The sequence below is a fragment of the Mauremys mutica genome, chromosome 7 (genome assembly GCF_020497125.1).
Source record: "Mauremys mutica isolate MM-2020 ecotype Southern chromosome 7, ASM2049712v1, whole genome shotgun sequence".
In the NCBI taxonomy this organism is placed as follows: domain Eukaryota; kingdom Metazoa; phylum Chordata; order Testudines; family Geoemydidae; genus Mauremys; species Mauremys mutica.
The window spans coordinates 72,446,960-72,469,397 of NC_059078.1; the positions used below are offsets into that span (position 1 = coordinate 72,446,960).

At 47.8% G+C, this 22,438-nt stretch overlaps 1 protein-coding gene across 2 annotated transcripts in view; it reads left to right on the forward strand.

The window, feature by feature from the left end:
• SH2D4B (SH2 domain containing 4B) overlaps positions 1-22,438 on the forward strand; it is a 196,423-nt gene that overhangs the window by 113,120 nt on the left and 60,865 nt on the right. For both annotated transcript variants that reach the window (XM_045025599.1, XM_045025600.1), the window contains one exon: positions 11,713-11,860. In XM_045025599.1, the coding sequence (XP_044881534.1) occupies positions 11,713-11,860 (148 nt within the window). The remainder of the gene's footprint in view (positions 1-11,712; positions 11,861-22,438) is intronic.

Consider the following 22,438-nt stretch of genomic DNA (forward strand, 5'->3'; position numbering starts at 1 on the left):
ATGTGAATTATTACAGCTGCTTGTAACTTCCACCTCTGACAAACAAAACAAAACTTCTTCCATGCTTGAAAAGGGTGTTTTTTGTTTGTTGATTTGTTTTTTAAAGTAACTTTATCACCAGGCAAGATTTTCCCCAGCACTCAGAGTTCTGCCCTGGATTCTACTGTTTTCTTAGCTACTTTGATCTCTTTCCAAACAGCATCAACAGCAAGCAAATCCTCTCCCGAAAAATCCCTGGGTGATACAAGAGGGCTGTTGGGGGGATCTGTTTGTCCTTTGCACATGGAGCTGTTTGGGGTGTTAAATGAGGATAATACTTACATGGCTACCTTGCTCAGTAGAAGGCTGGCAGTTCATTTATTGGCCTTATTGAATGTCCGGGAGCCAGGTGGGCACAAGTCTGCCCGTGGCTAAAGGCCCCTCCCCTAGCCTTGCAGGAGGGACCACTGGACCCGGTTCCAACTAAACATGGGGTACAACTAAAAAATAACAGGGCAAGGAATGGAGGTCACAGGTTCAAAACTAGGGATCCAGAGGGGGACACCAAGCAGAGAACCCCGGACAGCACCCACTACTCCTCAAAACCATCTAGGGAGCCAGCGGATACTGACCAGAGGAACTCTGCCCGGATGCGTGAGACCAGGGAGGAACAGAAATAGGCCCCACAGTTGCAGAGCCCCCCCCCCCCCCCACCATCCAGCATCCTCCTCCTGGTATTGTAGATGGCCACTTTGGCCAGGGCCAGGAGGAGGTTGTCGAGGAGGTCTCACAACTTTGTGGGGCCACAGACAGGGTGTGAATATATGAAGAGGTGCGGGGAAAAGTGCAGCCAGAACTTCAGCAGGAGGTTCTGGAGGAGCTGAAAAAAGGGCCGAAACCTGGTGCATTTGAGATAGGCATGCACCAGTGTCTCTCTCACCCCACAAAAGGAGCAGGCATCAGGGATAGGAGTGAACCAAGTCACGTACATGCCTGTGCTCATGGCTCCATGAAGGAGCCGCTAACCGATATCCCAGCAGGCTGTAGGACAAGGTGGAGTAGAGGCTGGTCCACTGGGGTTCCTCACCCTCTACAGATAGTAGATAGTCCTACCACTTGTTAGCAGGGCAGGACACAAGGATGAGGAAGTGAAGCGTATGGAGCATGAGCTTGTAAAGTTGTTCCCTTGGCGCGGTTTGAAAGCGAACTGGCTGCAGGAGACACAGCCAGCTCAGCTTATGGAAGGGAAGGGTCTGGGGGGCTCATAGAACAGGGGCCCAGTGAAAAGGTCCGGAAGGCCTGGGGTGAGGGGTGGACCCACTCAAGGAAAACCCAAGAGCATTGTGTCTGACAGAGTAGATGGGAGGGAAAGACAGTTCATTGCAGAGATTGCAGTGAGAGGGGTGGGGTTAGAATAGATATTCTATTATTAACATAGTAAATGTATTATAAAAGTGTAGTTCCAAGTTGTCTGCAGTAGCTCATGAGTGTGAGTGCCAACCTCAGGGCAGCTTGTCAAGAAGCAGGACATAAACCCCAAGTTGGCAGTTAGAATTCACCAACCAAATAATGAGTGTGAACTTCTCAAGCACTATAGCAGCCTAACTATGGACTCATAGACAGTCCTCTTGGGTACTCCCATCTATCTTTTCACCCGGGCAAATTTGCCTTTGTGATAGATGGTCCCGTACCTCAAGAATCACAGCCATATTCAAGTTACTCCCTGTCCCAAAGGACCAGTCACTTACTCCCGGTCAATTGCACCTAATATCCCGACACCAAAGACAAGGTTTGTAGCCAATTCTGTAATAAACTAACTAAAGATTTATTAACTAAAAATAGAAATGAATTATTTATCAGGTTAAAACTGGTAAACATACCCAGAAAAATGAGTTACAGTCTCAGGTTCCAAAATGTAATAAAAGTTGCTGCGATATGCAATATTTCTGTGCCCTTTAGAGCTAAGCAGATTGGGGATACCTTGCTTATGCTCGCAAATATTACCCTCTCCAAATTCCAAGCAGCATAGTGATAACAATGTCTTCTCAATGGGGATTTTTATTGCCTTCAAGCTGTGATGGGATGAGTGCTTGTGCATGTCCCCTCTTTGTGGGCATGAGGGAAGCAATCAGCTAAGTCTTTTGTTCACTGATGTTCCATAATGGATTGTCTGGTGTGTATGGGTCTTCTTTTGTTGGGGATAAGTTGATTCCTCTTGTAGTAAAGTAGTATTTCATACTTGGTAATGCTTCTCTCCTCATTGTGCGGGTTTACAGTTTTAGCAAACACTTTTATAGTTACAGAGAAAACACTTAGGCTATGTGTACCCTACATCATTTATGCTTCTGGTGAAGATGCTCTAAGCCTACAAGAGAGAGCTCGCCCATCTGTTTAATATCTACTGCCTCCATGAGAGGCAGTAGCTGTGTTGCTGTCTACACAAGCACTTAGGTAAATATAATTTATGTTGCTCAGGAATGTGGATTATTCACACCTCTGAGTGACATAAGTTATACCAATGTAATTTGTAGTGGAGACAGTATTTGAGGCTCTATCTCATAACTTGGGATGAAGATATTATAAGTAAGATTAATACCTATGGTAAGCTTAATAGTGTCAACTGTAGTATAGAACTTTCCTTTTTTAAGGAATTCTAGGAGTGGTCTATTTGTTGTTCCTATATGTGGTGGTTTTGGTGCTGTTATGTGCTTCATAGGCACATCATTATTAACATCCATTATTTCAGCGGGGAGAACTTCAGTTTTGGTTCATTATGAACAACAAGCCTTTAAAAATAAAGGGCTAGATCCTCCATATGGCTCCATTGACAGTGTTGTCAGATGTTGCTAGATGTTCTGCTGCGTGTCTCTGTTCTCCCTGTGTGCTGTCCCAGCTCCGCGCAGACAGTTGGCACAGCAGACCTCTAGCAAACTGACCAATGACCACAAGATCCGTTAAGGTACAAAGGCACCCAGCTAGGTTTATTGTCAATGAGGCACGGTCCTAGTATCCCACAGACTCTACAGGACCACTAACACCTGTATGCCCATTACAATGGACACAGCTCAGTGAATGGCGGGACTTTCCATTCTCCACCCACCCCAGGTTAGCCAAGGACACTCCCTCTGAGACTCCATTTTATACATCGATGGAAACAAGTTATGTACTGCTCCTCTGATGTAGTTATTTGACACCCTCTGACGTAGCCAGTTACCACCATCACCTTGTACATCTCTATCCATCACACTGTCATTCTGACCTTATTTTTAGGATGGGTCAGTGTGTTCCTGTTAACTTTAGGGAATGTGTTGGTATTAAGGTGTTCTGGTGCCTCCCTTCTGGAGTGTGTTTGAGAGAGTGCTCTGTGCCTAGCACCTCTTAGGAATGTGTGATTCTGCAATATCAGTCCTGTTCTTGCCAGACTCTGTGAGCTTGCAAACTGGCAGAGTCTGACTTCTGCTCACTTTGCTTCTTTGCTTTATATCAGCAAAGCTTGATCACTACTTTAGTTCAGGCCTTACATCTCACAACAGGCCTGATACAAGGCCTTATGTTTCAGGCTCTCTTTCTACTACAGACAGCAATAGGGATGCCTTGACTTACACCACCTGAGAATCTGACCCATTAAAAGTTTTCAGACCACCTGCAAAAGTGCCTGAGTTGTTGCAGAAGGTAGAAACTTGTATCTGCTCCACTTTTCCATCCCCTGAGGATGATAATTGCTTTCAATTAGTAAATTGCTTACTTTTTTCAATCACTTTGAAATGTCAATGGACATAAACCCTTATTCAGCCAGCTGACAGAGCTCTACCACTAAGCAAACCATTCCTGAGAAACCCAAGACACCTGGCCTTGTTTATTCACACTTGGCAAACTAATACTCTTGTTTCTCCATCCTTTCTAATAAAAGTGTCATTTTTCCTTAAGTATACCTTTTTAGTGTGTTCCATAGCTTGGAACAACAAGCAGCCTGCTCTCTGTGACTTCTTCTGACCCTCACTGAGATCTGAAAGGTCACAAATGACACACTAATACTGCTTGCTTTGAAGAGCCTCCTTCGGGGAAAAAAAAATCAGTTCCTCAGATCTTAGTGGCAAAAATACTCCCCTAGTCACAAACAATTTATAAGGTGGCAAAGGAAGGGAGTAAGAAAAGTTGCTCTGAGGTGGGAAAGCAATGTAATCCCTGGAAACAAGGTTGTTTTACGTGTCCCAAAGGAAGCCCCCTCCAGTCAGCTACTACTCCTCTTATGGGTGGCAAGACATGCAATGACCTGTCACTGTGAGACCAACACTTATAGAATGGCTGCAGCAGCTGTTTGCCTGACTCTCTCCTGCCTGAAAGGAATCAGATTAGATGTGTGAATAGCTATTCTTTTTTTCAGGATATTACCATAACAAAAGTTGTATTTATGGAACGGTGGATGAATGAATAAATAACACCTGCTACTTCTATATCACCTTTCAACCAAGGATCAGATGGTTAAATTATGACAGAAGTGACAAAACTATGACTACGACAACTTCAGTCCAGATCTTGCAGACATTTCTGCTTACCTTTTATCCATGTGAGTAGTACCACTGAGCATTGACTGGGCCTGCTCTCAGGTATAAAATTAAGCATGTTTGTGTTTGTAGGTTTGGACGCTTATCAAAGCCCACACAGCAAATCAGTGCTAAACTCAGGAGCTGAAGCAGGAAGTCCAGTATCCCAATCCCACATTCTAACCAGGAATCACAGTTAAATTGATATACATTGAGTAAATCCATTTATTTAGATGGAGTTACTATCAAATTTCACCAGTGTGACTAAGATTAGAATCTGGCTTTTCTGCCTTTCTACATGTTCCCTACTCTCAACACAATAAACTTTTCATGGCAGGGACCACCGCTATCTGTATGGTAGTACAGTGTGTGGCCCAATGGAGCTCTAAACCTGACTGAGGCCTCCAGCTGATACCATAATAGTGTAACCCCTTTGGGGTCTAGAGAGCATGGCCCCTTTAAATCTTTTTCCCAAGGGGGAGGGGGAGAGTAAGAAAAAGGAGGGAAACTCCAGGGGGCAGGGCTGGAGCTGGAGGGAGAGAGAGGAGAAGCAGCATGACTGGCCCTGGAGAAGGAAGCAGAGAGAACCTGCTGGAGGTGTGAGGAGGACAGGCCCGATCGGGGACAGCCCAGGACAGGAGCCAGGAGGAGCCCTGTGCCGGGGGGAATCACCCGAGAAGGACAGGCCGGAGCTGGACCCAGGATCACGGCTGCCCGGAGCTGCCTGGGGCTGTGAGTACTGGGGCTTGTGACTCTGCACTGGGAATAAGGAGGGAGGCTGCTAGATAGTTAAGTGGGGAGGTGGTCGCTCTGTGTGGCTTTGCAGAGAGCGGCAAAAGAGGCACCGGAGGGGTTTGCTGGGGAGAGTTCACTGGCGCCGAAGACGACCAGGAGCACCCAAGACTCACCACCGCACTGGAACTTTGCTCAGGCCTCCTGAACTCTGTGCGCAGACTCATTGCTTAGAGTCTGCCCCTCCAGACTGTGCTGCCACTGGGTCCGTGGGGCCTAGGTTTGAATGCAGCCCTGTTTTACTGCTCCCCCTATATTTCCCCTTGTTGTTTTTCTCCTCCCAGCCCTCTGTAAATAAATATCTCCCTTTGTTATGTCCATTGTACTTTTCCTGTGGGTGTGTGTGTTCACTCTGGGGGGTTTGGAACAGGTGCCCCTGGGGTGGAAGGGATTTCTCCTGCTGCATTCCTGCGCGCGCTGTCTCTTGGCCAGAGCTGCCTGCAGAGCAGACTCCATCTTGGCCACGAGGGCGCTAAAGTTACAATAGGATAATCTGAAGGGCATTTCACATCGCATATTGAGCTCTTTTAGTTTATCTAGCTAAATCCATTTAAACAAATCATCAGATTTTTTTCTCCTTGTGGCAGTATAATATCAGGCAATGCATTGTATTTTACTGTTGGTTTGAACTGGGGCCAAACATGCAGCACAGACTTAGTCTCTAGGACTCCAGCACTATGAGGCTGGGCTGGAGGATGGCTTTGGTTTCTGACACTCCTGTGCAAAACAAATAACGTCACCTTTTCCTTCATCTAATATAGTGTGCTCAAAGCAGCAAAGGCTTAACATGTAATGAGCCCTGTGATCTAAAGCAATTTATTACTGCATCATTTGTGACTCAGTGGACAGTATCTGAATTTCCATTGAAAAGAAAAGTGGTTATTTTCAATGCAATGCTTTGAAGAAATTAGTGGAGCAAATTAATACTAAAACTCCATTGCACTGCCAAAATACAAATAAATGATGAAAATGGTCCCCTTTTTGTGGTGCCGATTGGCCTACTCAAGATAGCTCTGAGATACAGAAGCGTAGCAGCGCTGTCTTCTCAAGATTTCTCAGCACGTTTTCTGACAATATGTATGGCTCATTCTCTTAGGCAACCTCTCCCTTCCACTCACCCGATGAAAAAATTTGCACATAACCCCACACAGTGATGAGCTGCTAAAATCTTAACAACCGGTTCTCTATAAAAAGTTCTGATTTAAGGGATGTGCCAGAGCATGTATTTTTTGTACCAATAGGGTTACCATACGTCCGTATTTTCCCGGGAGGGATTTTTAAATTTTAAAAATTCCGCCCAGACAGCGATTTAAGAACCGAAAAGCCTGACATGTCCAGGAAAATACAGATGTATGTTAACCCTACCTAAAGTTGTTTTTTAAAAAGATGGGCCTGAACTAGAAATGAGCTCCTTTTCACATGTGTGGGTCCCCACCACTCCCTTGGGGTGTGCTAGGGTGACCAGATGTCCCTATTTTATAGGGACAGTCACAATTTTTGGGTCTTTTTCTTATATAGGCTCCTATTACCCCTCACCCTCTGTCCCGATTTTTCACACTTGCTGTCTGGTCACCCTAGGGTGTGCACATGTGTGGGTCCCAGCTGCTCCCTGCCCCCCCTCATTGAAGCAGGTGTGCAGGATTACTGCCCTGAGAACTGCAAGGCACCAGTGGACATGGGGCTGGCTGCAGACAGGGGTGTGGGGCAGGGCTAGCTGGAGGCAGGGAGTGTGACACAGGCTGGCTGCAACAGGGGCTGGCTGTGGGTAGGTGATGCAGACAGGGGCTAGCAGGGGGCGGCTGCGGGCAGGGGGTGTGGCAGGGGCTGGCTGCGGGTGGCTGTGGGCAGAGGGTGGCTGTGGCAGGGGCTGGCTGCGGGTGGCTGTGGGCAGAGGGTGGCTGTGGCAGGGGCTGGCTGCGGGCGGCTGTGGGCAGGGGCTGGCTGCGGGCAGAGGGTGGCTGTGGCAGGGGCTGGCTGTGGGGGGCCGTGGGCAGAGGGTGGCTGTGGCAGGGGCTGGCTGCGGCTGGCTGCAGCTGGGGCTGGCTGGGGCAGGGGCAGGGGCTGGCTGTGCCAGGGGCTGGCTGCGGGCGGCTGTGCCAGGGGCTGGCTGCGGGCGGCTGTGCCAGGGGGCAGGGGCCGGCAGGGGCAGGGGCCGGCAGGGGCAGGGGGTGGCTCGGGCTGGCTGTGGCAGGGGCTGGCTGCGGGTGGCTGTGCCAGGCGGTGGCTGCGGGAGGCTGTGCCAGGGGGCAGGCGCTGGCTGGGGCAGGGGCCGGCAGGGGCAGGGGCCGGCAGGGGCAGGGGGTGGCTGGGGCTGGCTGTGGCAGGGGCTGGCTGCGGGTGGCTGTGCCAGGCGGTGGCTGCGGGAGGCTGTGCCAGGGGGCAGGGGCTGCGGCTGGGGCTGGCTGCAGGCGGCTGAGGCAGGGGCAGGGGCTAGCTGTGCCAGGGGGTGGCTGCGGGCGGCTGTGCCAGGGGGCAGGGGCTGGCTGTGGCAGGGGCTGGCTGTGGGGGGCCGTGGGCAGAGGGTGGCTGTGGCAGGGGCTGGCTGCGGCTGGCTGCAGCTGGGGCTGGCTGGGGCAGGGGCAGGGTCTGGCTGTGCCAGGGGCTGGCTGCGGGCGGCTGTGCCAGGCGGTGGCTGCGGGAGGCTGTGCCAGGGGGCAGGCGCTGGCTGGGGCAGGGGCCGGCAGGGGCAGGGGCCGGCAGGGGCAGGGGGTGGCTGGGGCTGGCTGTGGCAGGGGCTGGCTGCGGGTGGCTGTGCCAGGCGGTGGCTGCGGGAGGCTGTGCCAGGGGGCAGGGGCTGGCTGTGGCAGGGGCTGGCTGTGGGGGGCCGTGGGCAGAGGGTGGCTGTGGCAGGGGCTGGCTGCGGCTGGCTGCAGCTGGGGCTGGCTGGGGCAGGGGCAGGGTCTGGCTGTGCCAGGGGCTGGCTGCGGGCGGCTGTGCCAGGCGGTGGCTGCGGGAGGCTGTGCCAGGGGGCAGGCGCTGGCTGGGGCAGGGGCCGGCAGGGGCAGGGGCCGGCAGGGGCAGGGGGTGGCTGGGGCTGGCTGTGGCAGGGGCTGGCTGCGGGTGGCTGTGCCAGGCGGTGGCTGCGGGAGGCTGTGCCAGGGGGCAGGGGCTGCGGCTGGGGCTGGCTGCAGGCGGCTGAGGCAGGGGCAGGGGCTAGCTGTGCCAGGGGGTGGCTGCGGGCGGCTGTGCCAGGGGGCAGGGGCTGGCTGTGGCAGGGGTTGGCTGCAGTGGGTGGGGCAGGGGCTGTGGCAGAGGGTGGCTGCGGGCGGCTGTGGCAGGGGCTGTGGCAGGGGCAGGGGTTGGCTGCGGGCGGCTGTGCCGGGGTGGCTGTGGGCAGGGGCTGGCTGTGGCAGGGGCTGGCTGCGGGTGGCTGTGGGCGGCCGTGCCAGGGGGCAGGTTGCTGCGGCTGTGGCTGTGCCAGGCTGTGCCAGGGGGCAGGGACTGGCTGTGGCTGGGGCTGGCTGCAGGTGGCTGGGGCAGGGGCAGGGGCTGGCTGTGCCAGTGGGTGGCTGCGGGCGGCTGTGCCAGGGGGCAGGGACTGGCTGCAGGTGGCTGGGGCAGGGGTTGTGCCAGGGGCTGTGGCAGAGGGTGGCTGCGGGCGGCTGTGGGCAGGGGCTGGTTGTGGTAGGGGCTGGCTGTGGGCAGGAGGGGCGGTGGCAGGGGCTGCAGGCAGGGGGTGAAGCCGGGGGTGGCTGTGGGCAGGGGCTGGCTGGGGGTGGCAGGGGCTGGCTGTGGGCAGGAGGGGCGGTGGCAGGGGCTGTGGCAGGGGGCTGGGGGTGGCAGGGGCTGCAGGCAGGGGGTGAAGCCAGGGGGTGGCTGCGGCAGGGGGCAGGGGCTGGCTGGGGGCAGAGGTGCAGACATTCACACGGGGAGAGCGGCTGGGGACCTCGGCAGCCCGAGCAGCAGGAGGCAGCTGGGGACCCACCAGGCAGCAGCAAGAGCCCCAGCGCCAGAGGTCCGAGGAGCAGCAGCAGCAACTGCAAGGCACCAGTGGACATGGGGCACCAGTGGACATGGAGTCCAGGGCCAGGACGCAGCCCACATGGCTCCCGCAGCACAGCGCAGCGCTCCCTGGCTGCCGGGAGGAGGAATTACAGGCTTCCCGGCCAGAGCCCGTCAAAGCTTCCCTCGCAGGGAAGCCAGTTAACAAGTGGTTCAACCGCTTCTAAATTTAACAACCAGTTCGTGCGAACCGGTGCGAACGGGCTCCAGCTCACCCCTGACCCCACAAAGGGAACCTTGCAGTGTTTTCTCCCTTAGTCATCTCCTTCAGGTTTTAGCACATGAACGGACAATAGCAAACTGCAAACACTGAAATTTGCTGGCAGGAAAGGTTTTAAAACTAATTACTAAGAATAATCCACAGGCATCAGAAGATGATCATAATTAGTAACAAATACTTCGCATGAGGGCAGTCAGTCTGACTTGTTCTGGGATCCTGTTCGATTTCTCACACAAACTACGGTAAGCCCAAGTTGGGTTGGATGAGAGACCTCCAAGTTGCTAAACTAATATCTCAGCATGGGAACTCTGCATCTGCAGTGGGGATGGGCAGAGTATGGACATGGAAGCTCTGAGTTTTAGAGAACACCATCGCTCTGTGTATCGTCCCAACTCTAACATCTCTCCATTCACTTGTATATGTGTATAGTTTTTAATTACTAGGCTGTGGATTGTTCTGGTTATGTCATGTGTCCTGTTGTGATTAAAATTGCCTAGATATACAATGAATTGCTTTTAGTTTCAGATTTATAAGCTATATCTTTCTACAAAGTTTGGAGTATACGAATATATCCTAAAAACACACAATCTTATAAAAAAATCACTTCCCTTCTCCACTCCACCCCACTCCAAACAGAACAAAAACAGATCAGTGGAAAAGTTAAAGACTATCCCCCAAGTCTTTCTCCTCACGTGCTATGTCAGAACATGTTGATCAGATGTAACAGATTGTGTTCCATCTATTTAAATGGCTATCGCAAGTGTTAGTGAGTTTAGCATTCATTTTAGGCTGTGATTTTTCAAAAGGACTCCATGTTGGCCTAGTTCTGCTCCCATTGAAATTAATTGTAAAAATCCCGTCTAGAAGGAGCAGAGTTAGGTCAACATGGACCCTTTTGAAAATTCCATCCTTAAGTCTTGGACAAGCACAGTCCATTAAAGGAAATTATGAAAAGCCTAATTTAAATGGAAAAATACAATGTAAACACTTAAAAAGAAATCACTGGATTTTACTCACCCTGATATGCTATTATCCATGCACATTTGCTAGTATTAAAACTCTAGAATAACCCATATTTGGTATGGGTCCATTTTAGTGATGTAGGATGAACTGCTGAATGAATTGTGACAAAGTGCTTGTTGAAACGTTTATATTGCCCCCAAAGGAAATATCACTTGTTTCATTACAACACAAATTGCTGTCAGGGGCAGCTCCAGGCACCAGCGCAGCAAGCATGTGCCTGGGGCGGCAAGCCATGGGGGGCGGCCTGCCGGTCACCGTGAGGGCGGCAGTCAGACTGCCTTTGGCCGCACACCTGCGGGAGGTCTGCCGGTGCCATGGTTTCGGTGGCAATTCGGTGGCTGGTACGCCGAAGGCACGGGACCGGCAGACCTCCCGCAGGCATGCTGCTGAAAGTCGCCTGACTGCCGTGCTTGGGACGGCAAAATACATGGAGCCGCCCCTGATTGCTGGGATGTCCCTTGTCCGCTTTTCCTATTGGAATGGTCTCTTATTGTATGAGTGAGCAATTGTATTGATGTCTGTGGGCTCAATTCTCTTCTGCATCAAAGCTTGCTCTGCACAATGGAGAGGGGAGTGCCATCAAGAAACTGAAGACTAGAAAACATGGTCTCTTTGTCAGTCATGCCACACTAGTACTGTATTTTGTTCAGGATGCAAAACCAATAAAAGCAGTGAAGTGATTAGAGCAGGTTTAATGCATTCTGCTGATCCTACAATAGAACAAATGACTTATCTTTGGGATTAAAGCTGTGCCACCAGTGGGGATGCACATGGTATGGAAACAATAGCACAATTTGCAGATATACAACTTGTAGCATGCCATTGGTAGAGGTGTCACATGACACAGCAAGTGTTCAGTAAAAACATCAATATCTAGCTATTGTAGGTGCTTCTGTGTTCCCCATTACTGTAGTATCAGAGCACTCACAATTTTTCATGTATTTATCTTCTCGATAACCCCTGGTAGGTAAGAAAGTGCTGTTATCCCCATTATATAGATGGGGAAGTGAGTCACAAAGAGACTAAATGACTTGCCAAAGGTCACACAGGAAGTTTGTGAAGGAAGAAGAAATTGAACCAATGTCCTAATGACTGGACTGTACTTACTCTCTAATGATTTTTTTTCCTTTTCCTGTTTCTTTTTTTTTTAAGAAAAGAGAGGAAGAAGAGAGGCAGAGAGGTGAAGAACAGATACGACAGCAAGAGGAACTTAGAGCAAAAGAGTTGTACTTGAGCCTCAAGCAAGCTCAACAGCACAGCCAACACAGTGAACACGAGGACCAGGAGTGGAAAGAACAGTGTGAGTAAACTTAATCGATGAATGAATATGAAATATGCACAAATCTTACCTAAGCATATGCAAAGTACCATGTGGAACCATAGAACCCACAAGAAACAGTCATACGAGTGGGGAAGCTGCTCTTTAAACAACCATGGAAAGAAGCATTTCTTTCTAGACAAATTTGTCTTTTGTGAGGTAGATTCTACATCCAGCTTTCCAAAATGCCCCAAGTAAAAAAATGCATTCATGATTTTTTTACCTTGCGCAGTACAAGATTTCACACAATTTTGCTGCAAGCAGCCAATTTGTCCTCATATTGCAAATTTCAGTCACTTTGCCAATTTCATATTTCTTTTTGCATAAAGTTGCATCATCATTCATTTTCTGCAGTGGAAGCTACCTCGTGCAGACAGCACCATAGAAAGCAATTTGATTTTTTTTGTAAAGTCTGATGAAAAAAAATTCTGGCCATCTGTATTTGAACATCTTATACTAGAGGATTCAGCTTTGAATAGACAAAAGTTGTTGTCTCATGTTAATTCTAATATGGCTATTTTAAGAATTCCTTACAAGCTGGTGGGCAAAACGCTGATGTCCTTACTCTGGCAAATTTCCATTGACTTCAAAGGATTGTTTTAAATCACAGTTTTGAGCACGATCTAGAATAGATCTTTATGACGTTGCTATCATAGCAGCATTTTTCATTGTGGTTCCTAGCCACACTGAAGTCTTTTATAAATATCATCAGTGTGACTGACAAAAATTTAGAAACACAAGAGTAGCTTGTGTTCAGCTATAGCCATGTAGAGGGCACATCCCATATGTGACTGTACATACTGTATATAAAGTTCCTAGTAGTTTTGTATAAGTGTGGTCTTAACAGGTTTCAGGGAATAAAATATGGTTAGCTGTCTCTTTTATATAGTAATAACTCTGAGATATACTGTATGTTCCCCTTTAAATGTGCGACCTTCCTGTTAATGAGAAAAATTACACATTTGTATTGAGCAAAGAATGTACTTTATACCTGCTCACCTACATTGATTTGATTACTTAACAGAAAAAGAGGAAGAAATATTTAGAAGGTTTTAACTTGAACAGCGACATTGAGCTAATTGTGTATAACACAAAGATTAATAAAGTAAGCACTTAAAGTGACATTTATCTGGGTCAAAGATAAGCGTGTGTTGAATGAGATAATTCGGTAACTCATGAAGTAGGGAAAGCAAAGCTACAGATGTAGTGTGCTGTAGTATTGCTAATTTATATATGTTAAGAGTAAAGGAAAACCAACAACAGTAAAAGAAATACCTCAAAATATGTGAAGAATGTTTTTGGTTTTTTTGTTTGTTTTTGTTCTGTAGTTTTATTCATTCATTGCAGGAGTTCTTGGAGACTGATTACCAAAGTCCTGTTTCCTGCTATTCATATGAGACGAAGTCATTAAGTACAAAATTAATTTTATATTTAAGATACACTTCCGGCACTATCCAATATGGTAGCTGGCTACCATCTATTTTGACAGAATAAATACTCTATAGATTAAATTTTCAATGAAAAAATAATTCCCTGTTAAATTATTTAATTCCAGGATTCTGTTCATTTGAAAAGGTAAAAGTTGTACTTTTGTACTCCAGGCCTTTAAGGGATTTGGTGAGGAGCGGGGAGAGAGCATTTCACTTCTGAAATGAACAGGACTATTCCAGGTTACACCAGCTGACAGTCTAGCGTTGCCAACTTTCTAACTTCAGAAAACCGAACACCCTTGCCCTGCCCCTTCTCCAAGGTCCCGCCCCCACTCCCTCCCTCGCTATCCCCCACCCTCGCCCACTTACTCGTTTTCACTGGGCTGGGGCAGAGGGGTGGGGGTGCAGGAGGAGGCTCCAGGCTGGGGCCCAGAGGTTCAGAGTGTGGGAGGGGGCTCTGGGCTGGGGCAGGAGTGTGGAGTGTGGGAGGGGGGAGGGCTCTGGCTGGGGGTGTGTGGGCTCTGGGGTGGGGCCAGGGATAAGGGGTTTTGGGTGCAGGAGGGGGGCTTTGGGCTGGGGCCAAGGAGTTCGGAGTGTGGGAGGGGGTTCTGAGTTGGGGCAGAGGGTTGGGACACGGAAGAGGGCGCGGGCTCCGGGCGACACTGACTTCAGGCAGCTCCCAGGAAGCGGCAACATGTCCCTCTGGCTCCTATGTGGAAGGTTGGCCAGGGGACTCCACAAGCCCCACCCCTGCCTGCAGGCGCCGCCACCCCTGCAGCTCCAATTGGCTATGATTCCCAGCCAGTGGGTGCTGCGGAGCCACCCCAGACGCCCCTCCCCCTAGTAGCCGGCGGGACATGCCCTCTGCTTCCTGGGAGCTGCATGGAGCTAGGCTTGGAGCCTGCCTGCCCTGTTGTTGCTGTGGCCAACAACATTTTTAGTGGCCTGTCAATGGGGCTGACTGGAGTCGCCAGGGTCCCTTTTCGACTGGGGGTTCTGGTCGAAAACCGGATGCCTGGCAACCCGATGACTGTCTGGCCTAGAGGATGGTATTTCAGCAGCCCACTCAGATGATGGATACAGAAACAGAGGAAATTTGTAAGACTGGTGTCAAAATATTGCATATGGAAATTGGCAACATAACAAAATACTACAAATTTTACTGTGTTTAATTTTTTCTGTTTTTAAAATAATAAAAAACAAAAAACTGGATAGTTTTTTGGAATGAATGCTGCAGTATAGGGACTGTGGTAGGAGAAGAGGGAAAATGGGGAAAAAAGGAAGCAGTTTTCAGCCAGGGTTTCCAAAATGGTTCTGAACACAGGTTTTCCTAGTCTGCACTTAGATTGTGGCCAATCAACACTGCTTTGATTGCATCATTTTCTGATGCACCTTGTCTGCAAGAGTTTATTTTTGTAGCACAGGCGAGTCTTTGGAGGGAGTCTAAATTAGTGTAACTTGCATTGTCTTCTCTTATCCTGAAACTGTATGCTCACAAACTTGGATGCCCTCTAGTCCTCCACAGACTCTCTTCAATTTACTTAGCATCACAGCCACATGCCAATGAGTAACTTACACCCATACCTGTCACTGAAGTTCTAAGTTTGTCCCTCTGGGCTTGATTTATCTCACACACCAGTTTCACGTTGGTGTAAGTCCATTAAAGTCAATGAGGTTACTCCTTCTTTACACTGGTGTTGTTGATAGGAAAATCAGGTCCACTGAATCGAAACAGGTCTAAGTTAGTGGAACTCACGTGGGGAGGGCTGGAAGAGGGGGAGCGTAGCAAGAAAAGTAACTAATAGGAACATTTAGAATGCATATGTGAAAGTAGGTCTAAGGAATTCTAAAGGAGTGTAATGCCACCGTGCATTCAAATTCAAAATTTGTTCCTGAATGCCTCTCTCCACTTCTGAGGTGGTTCTTTCTGTTCAGGCTTTAGGCTCCCCATTGCAACATTGTGGCAAAAGTTTACAGTACTCTTGGGCTTGTAGTAACTGTGTTTGGCCTTTGTCCTAAATACTAAATAAATAAATAAGTAAGCACATGCCTACGCAAAGGAGGCACTGTCAGATGCAGCATTAGCATCTTTGCCATTCTGCACCTGCTGTTGAAGGCACATTACCCATTAGGAGCTGGGCCAGGTTCTTCTTGAAGTCAGCCCCCTGCACTCAGCAGCAGCAGGGGTCACAGCTGAAGAGGAGCAGCAGTGCTAGTGCATCTGTTGTGGAGGGCATGTGTAGCAATGATATTGATGACACTACTAATTTATTTAGTAGATGGAATTTAGAAAGGAATGAGGATTCATCGCTCATCATCAGATTATTTCTCAGCTGTTTATTGCCAAAGCAATAGGCATAGACGAAGTGTTGCTAATTTTAGTTTCTGTTGTTCACTTCAGTTCTCTTGATTGTGCCAAATAACAATAAAAGCCCTTAGAACTGCTGTAGTGTCACTTTGCTATAGTAATTGAAATACATATTTTTAGTGCTTTTTAATAGACTAAATGTCTAGTGTGGAATATCTTGAGTAATTGCCACTATAAAAAACAATTGATGTTATAAATGTAATTATACATTTAGATTTCACATGCTGGACATATGATAGGAATGTCTTGGAGAGCAGTTGTGAGTTGATACAAGTATAGAAGGGTACAAGTGTATTAGCAGAATAGTGTATTAATGGAATAATGTGAATAAGATTAGTGAAAAAGAGTGAACCAAGAAGTCCATATTTCAGTGTGCTTGTAATGACTAATAATAGCATGAGACTAAGAAGAAATGGAGTTAGTTTGGGAGATAGGCAATGTATAGATACTGTTCAACTTTGTTCTTAACCATAATAAAATCCATGTCATGGATTCTCAAGGCGTTCATGAGTAGTATTATGTTCCAGTCTCTGTAGTGATCTGTGCTTGTTGCACAGTTGCAAACAAAGGACTTGTAAAATATCACTGGAAAATTGTTTAATACTTAGAAAAATACTATTTGTGGAATAAATTATTTGATGGAAAACAGCAAAATTTACTGAGCACTATGTTAATCAAACACTGTTTGACCAGTTCTATTAATCTCCAATGTGAACAGTATTACAGTATTATTAATGAGAACAGAGTGACTACTGCAAAAAAGTCTGTACATTTTTGTTTGAATTTTTAAGGGAATTCGCTTAGATTGTGTGAACACAACTTCTTTGTGTTTGCTTTCCATAAAAATTCAAGTGAACATGTTTACAGGCAGGAATGTTTGCTAAAAGAATGATTTTTAAGCAAATAGGCTCCTATTCAGCAATGCATTTAAGCACATGCTTAATTTTAAGTATGTGCTTGAGGCTCATTGCTTTCAATGGGCCTCAGAGCGTTTTGTTGAATAGCTTTACAGCTTTAACATAAGCAGATTGTTGACCAGGAGCCATACTGCAGAATATTTATAGGAAGTCAATTTCCAACGGGGGAACAGAAACACACCACGTGACATATACGTATACTCAAAATGTTGAATTTTGAATTTGAATATTAAATAGTCATTATGAACTACTCATAAACAAGCTACAGACAAAGAATTATTAACAAGGGCACAGCTGAAGCAAAAGCTTTTAAAATTGGGATGCATATTCATGGCACATTTTTTTGCAGAACTCACTCTGCTCCAGCTGTGACTCATAGTGCTTCAAAAGCACAAAATAGACCATAAAAATGGAGAGCTCCTAATCTTTCACAAATGATGTGACTCACTCGAGATCAGTCCCAGCACTGCATGAATTAATTCACATCTGTATTAAAAAATCTAGTGTTAGAATCCTGTCAGAACTGTAAAAAGGGGTTTTCCCGAGTCTACATGGAAATATAAAAGTCAGTGCTCTATTTTCAGTAAAAAGATAACTTTGGCATGTTTAGAAAATTGTAGGGAAAATTGTAAAGTGATCTGGAATAACTAAGGACAAATCAAATCTCAGCCCAGATTCAAAAGCTCCACTGTTCCAAGGTTCCAAGCTAGTTGGTCTCACTCTTACAAACTGTGCAGATTAGGGTTACCATACACCTGGGTTTTCCTGGACATGACCTCTTTTTTTCTGATCCTCCGCCCTCCATCCGGGTGGATTTTTCAAATAAGAGGAAATGTTGGGGATTTTTGCGGAGCAGATGGTGCAGTTCAGAAAGAGCCATCTCCACATCTCAATTGGTCCTTCCCCTGTATCCACAACTGCCGGCAGAGCCGTCCCTTGGGTATGGCAAATTGCGCGACCGCCCGGGCCACCCGCTTTGGGGGGTCCCGCAGGCAGGGAGGTGAAGTGGGAGGTGGGTGGGCGAGTGGGGTGAGGAGCCGAATGGAGAGACAAGCAGCAGGTGGACGGGGGGCAAGGAGGAGCTCCCCTACCAGAACCTCCCACTAGCACCTCCCGCCCCGTGGCGGGTCCCACCGATCAGTGCCCTCCCCGCCCCACGCAGTACCTGTCACAGATCAGATGGTTTGTGGTGTCAGGAGATGCTGGCAGGGAGGGGAGAGGAGCGAGGGCGAAACGTGCTTGGAGGGAGTTGCAGAACTGGGCGGGGAAGAGGTGGGGCAGGGGTGGGAAGAGGCAGGGTGGCGGTGGGGCCTTGGGGGAAAGGGAGGAGTGGGGGCAGATCCTGGGTGAAGCCAGGGGGCACACCCCCCAGCAGAATAGAAACTCGGAGCCTATATCCTGCCCCCCACCAGAGATGCCCCTGACTGCCAGATCCCACCCACCCTGGCTTGGCCTGCCAGGTAAGCACCTCTCGGCCAGGCTGCCTGTCCCGCCACAGGCTGGCTAGGAGGGGTGACAGGGCCAAGTCCCAGCTCCCCACCCTGTGGTGGGGGAGAGGCCTGCAGGAAGGACTGACTGATGGGCTGGCACTGTGTCCCTGGATTGTGCCATCTTCCCTGCCACTGTGACCGGGAGCATGATACTGCTCCCCACCTTGAGTGTGAGGTACCCCCTCTAACCCCCCCCCCCAAAGCTGCACCCAGTAGACCCCCCCCAGCACCTTCCAAATACCCCCTCCAGCACCTCCCAACTATACCCCCTCCAAATACCCCTTCCCAGTACACACGCTCTCCTCCAACTCCCCAACTCCTTCCCCACCATCCCCCGGCAATGTCCTCTATTTGGTAACTTGAAATATGGTAACCCTAGAGCAGATTCTTCTCTCTTGTCTATCACACCTGAGTTGAAGGAGAATGTGCCCTCCCTTGCTTCTAGCAATACTGTAACCTAATAGGAAGGACAAGGATAGGGTGGTGAACTTAGACTCAGACTTTTGAGACCAGGGTTTGATTCTTGGCTCAGCCACAGGTTCGTGTATGACCTTAGAAAATCTACCCTGTTGCCTCAGTTCCCAGTTTGTAAAATAGGGAAGATATGAGGCTAGCATCCCTTAATAATGGAGTGGGGCTAGGTACTATGGTGATGAGGTTCTGTCACAGGCTGGCTGGCCCTTTAAAGCAAGCCATGCTCAGCCTTGCCTGTAGCCAGACAGCTATCCTCCAGCTGTGTGTGTTGGAGATATAATTATAATGTCTGACCCCAGCTGCAGGAGATCAGACAGAGGATTATTTAAACAGAGCTCAGGCTAGGAGGAGACCCAGGAGAGACAAGCAAGGGGAGTTCTCTCTCTGGGAAGGATCTGTGGAAAGTAGGCTGGAAGAGACCCAGAGGGAGCCAGCTGGCTATGGCAGGGTGGCTGAGAGAGGGCCTGTAAGTAGCAGGAAGATCCCTAAGGGAAGCCGCCAGAGTCCCCAAGGAGGGGAGACAGTAGGGAAAACCTGCTGGGAGAAAGCTGCATCAGAGAAGCTCTGTAGGGCTCAGGAGTAGGGGCTAAGAAGCAGAAGGCTTCATGCAGTCCAAGAGAGGTAGAAGAATTTTTGGTTTAGATATTTATTTGGATGTACAGTTGGGCATTTTGTTACCCAGGAAGGGATTTGCGCTACCTGCTTCTCAGCTGGAAGGCTGAGTGATGTATGAAGACAGATCACCTGCTGGGGTACTGGAGGAGAAAAGCCCTGCACAATTGCACTGTAACACAAGGGGGTGCACTGTGCGCATCTTCACGGGGCCAGGGGTGTACTTAGAGAGAGGCCAACCTATGCTGATGGTTCAGAGACTTTAAGACCAGAAGAGACTATTAGACTCTTTAGTCTGACCTTGGATGATTTTATGCTCAGTGGCAGAGTGGTGTTAAAAATACACAACCTGTAGCACAAAGTATCTTTGGGCAGTCAAACAGGAAAAATAATTCATTCATACAATGAATAATACCAGATGTCCAAGCTCCTTTTGCCTTCCTATTGACAGGATGGGAGATGGAAGGCTACAATGTGTTCTGAAAGATAACAAGTGGTGCAGAGATTGTAGCTGCTGCATGTATAGGCATTCAGCATGACAATATCTGCACTGGTCTTGACCCTAGCATAAAGAGCTGGAGAAGAGACAGAGTCAGGTAGGGCACTGAGAATAAGGATTTAGTTACCCAGCTGTATACAAAGGACGAGGAAACAAGAAGTATTAGAGATACAGGGCCAAATGCACCCTTATGCTTCCACGAGTGGCATTCTGAGTGCACAGAAAGGCACAGCAAGGTGAGGACCAACCCCATGACTTGCATGGTCCTGCTGACTGCCTTGAGTAAGCTAGCTATGGGGAGGGTGGGACCACAGATGGCCTCTCTCCACCCTTTCATTTCCCCTTACCGGCCCTGGGTATTCCAGGAATAAATTTAATGCCACTGACCTTCGATCATTAGCTCCTGTTCCCTCTCCCCCTCGGTGGATTCCCTAGAGGGAGGTCATTGGAAGCTGTGGACAACATGACAGCACAGTTCCTGGAACAATTATAAAGACATAGAGCCTCTGTCAGCTTTTTCAGGGATCTGTGGGTGTTGGGAGGCTTAAATCCTGTCTTGCTCTGAGAATGGGGGAGGGATAGCTCAGTGGTTTGAGCATTAGCCTGCTAAACCCAGGGTTGTGAGTTCAATCCTTGAGGGGGCCATTTAGGGATATGGGGCAAAAATAGCTACTGCTAGTGAAGACAGGGGGCTGGACTTGATGACCTTTCAAGGTCCCTTCCGCTTCTAGGGGATTGGTATATCTCCAATTATTTATATATATATTTTAAAGTGAGACAGGGAAAACTGTGCCTTTTTCTTACTGACAGAATGTTTAGTAGGAGGCCCTGCAAGTCCATGTGTATTGTTGTATAGTTTTTTTGTTACTTCTGTTAAGAAATCTGTAGTGAGGACAATTGTAAAACACAAAAAGACAGAATTCAGCCCAGGTGTCACTATGAATATATGTGATAAAATATAAGAGGGAGGAAGGGCTGTCAGTAGGAGACCAAAGTTTCTCTGGAAAAGACTTGTGAATGTTAATGTTAAACCGTTCCAAACAATGCCACTCTGCCTAAGAATGCCACTCTTCATACAAAGGGCAACTCCCTGGATGGTAAAAGTGTCACAATATCTTTATATGAACAGGAAATTGTAGTATAGGTTACTGGCCCCTACCGATATACAAGCATTAGCCAAAGTAAGGATTGTAGACACCTGGCCACGTCTCTGTTGAAGTACTTGTCTATGGCTGAGTGAAATGGAGCATGTAGATGCTTTTGCTTTTTTTCTTGCCATTCTCCCCTCTTCTTAGATATAGGCAGGCTATCCAGGGAAGTCCAATATATCTGTACCAGTGGACCCTAGAGAACTCAAGATTCTTTACTGTATTCAGAACTCTGGTTCTAGCTGTGATACAGCTGTGACAAATGATGACTGCTCTCTACCATTATTTACTTACCATGCAGCATTGCACTTAAGACTTATCTTCATTGCTACTGGTGGCATTATTACAAAGACAATGACCATATTTAAAGCAACCAGTGTTTTGTGCCTCATATTCTTAAAGATAAAACAGAAAAGCTTTCCAAGTAATACTGTTGCCCCACTCAAATTACATATAGGAATTTTTAGGGTGAACAGTGAAAACTGTTTCTCTGTTTTCCATAGTATGCAGTAGTTCAGTACTCCACCCAGCTGAAAATTCAGGGTGAATTTTTAGATAGACCCAAAGTATTTACCCAAACTGTGACTCTACCAAATGTATAGATGAAAGCACCAGACTGAACCTGGATAATTTTTCTTGGATCACTTATTAAATCCAATCTCTTTATTTGCTTCCACTCCAGCTCACCCCTTAGCTTTTGATGTTACTAAACCTCCAAAGTTTGTGGACATTCGTTGGTCCCTTGTTTGCTTATAGATTTTCTTGTAAGGTCTGCTCTTTCTTTTATAATTTCCTGGCTCCACTGAGTGTTTCCATAATTCACATAAATCAATATATACTTATGCTTATTTCACCTCAAGAGTGAAAACCAGAAGCAGGCAAGCAGCCTCATGAAATGTGGCTGTCTAGCAGAATACCTGCATGCATGCATTGCCCGTCACAGGTATCACTGCGGAAGGAGAGAGGTAGTGTATGTGCTGCATACACAACTATGTACTACACATGCAGAGCCTTCCTTGCTTTTCAAATATCTTGTATGCACTAAGAACTGCACAGTGAGTATTCATTTATCAACTCCCTTTTTTTTCTAGTGCCTCGAGCCCCATTTTGCTGGTTTTTGAGACATAAATATCTTTAGGCAGGCAAATTATTCCAGTACAGAACAAACCCTTAACATCCAGCGAAGCAAATATTAAAGAATCAAGCTATTGCCTCCAGTAGCAATTATCAATCCTGCCATGAGTATCCTGGCTTAGAAGAGGGCTCTTGGAGTTAGAACAAGTATGCGTATACTGTGCATTGCAGTGGCTGAAAGGGTATTACTCTTAAGAAAAAGTGTTCCCCCATCAACGAATAGAGGAGCAAGTGAACAACGTATTGCGGACAATAGGGCTAGCAGCCATTGGAAAGTACTATGAGAGAAAGGTGTGATAAGAATAAAAATATTTAGACTTATAGAGGACACAGTTAATATCCTCTATTGTTAAGGTAACAAAACCATTTTCATTATGGCCTTTTGTTTCTAGGCTTTCATAATGTTAGGAAACATTCTCATTTTGGGCAGGTAACTCACACTAGTGATGGTGGTAATAGCTTCTGCTTTATGGGACTATCTCAGTTGT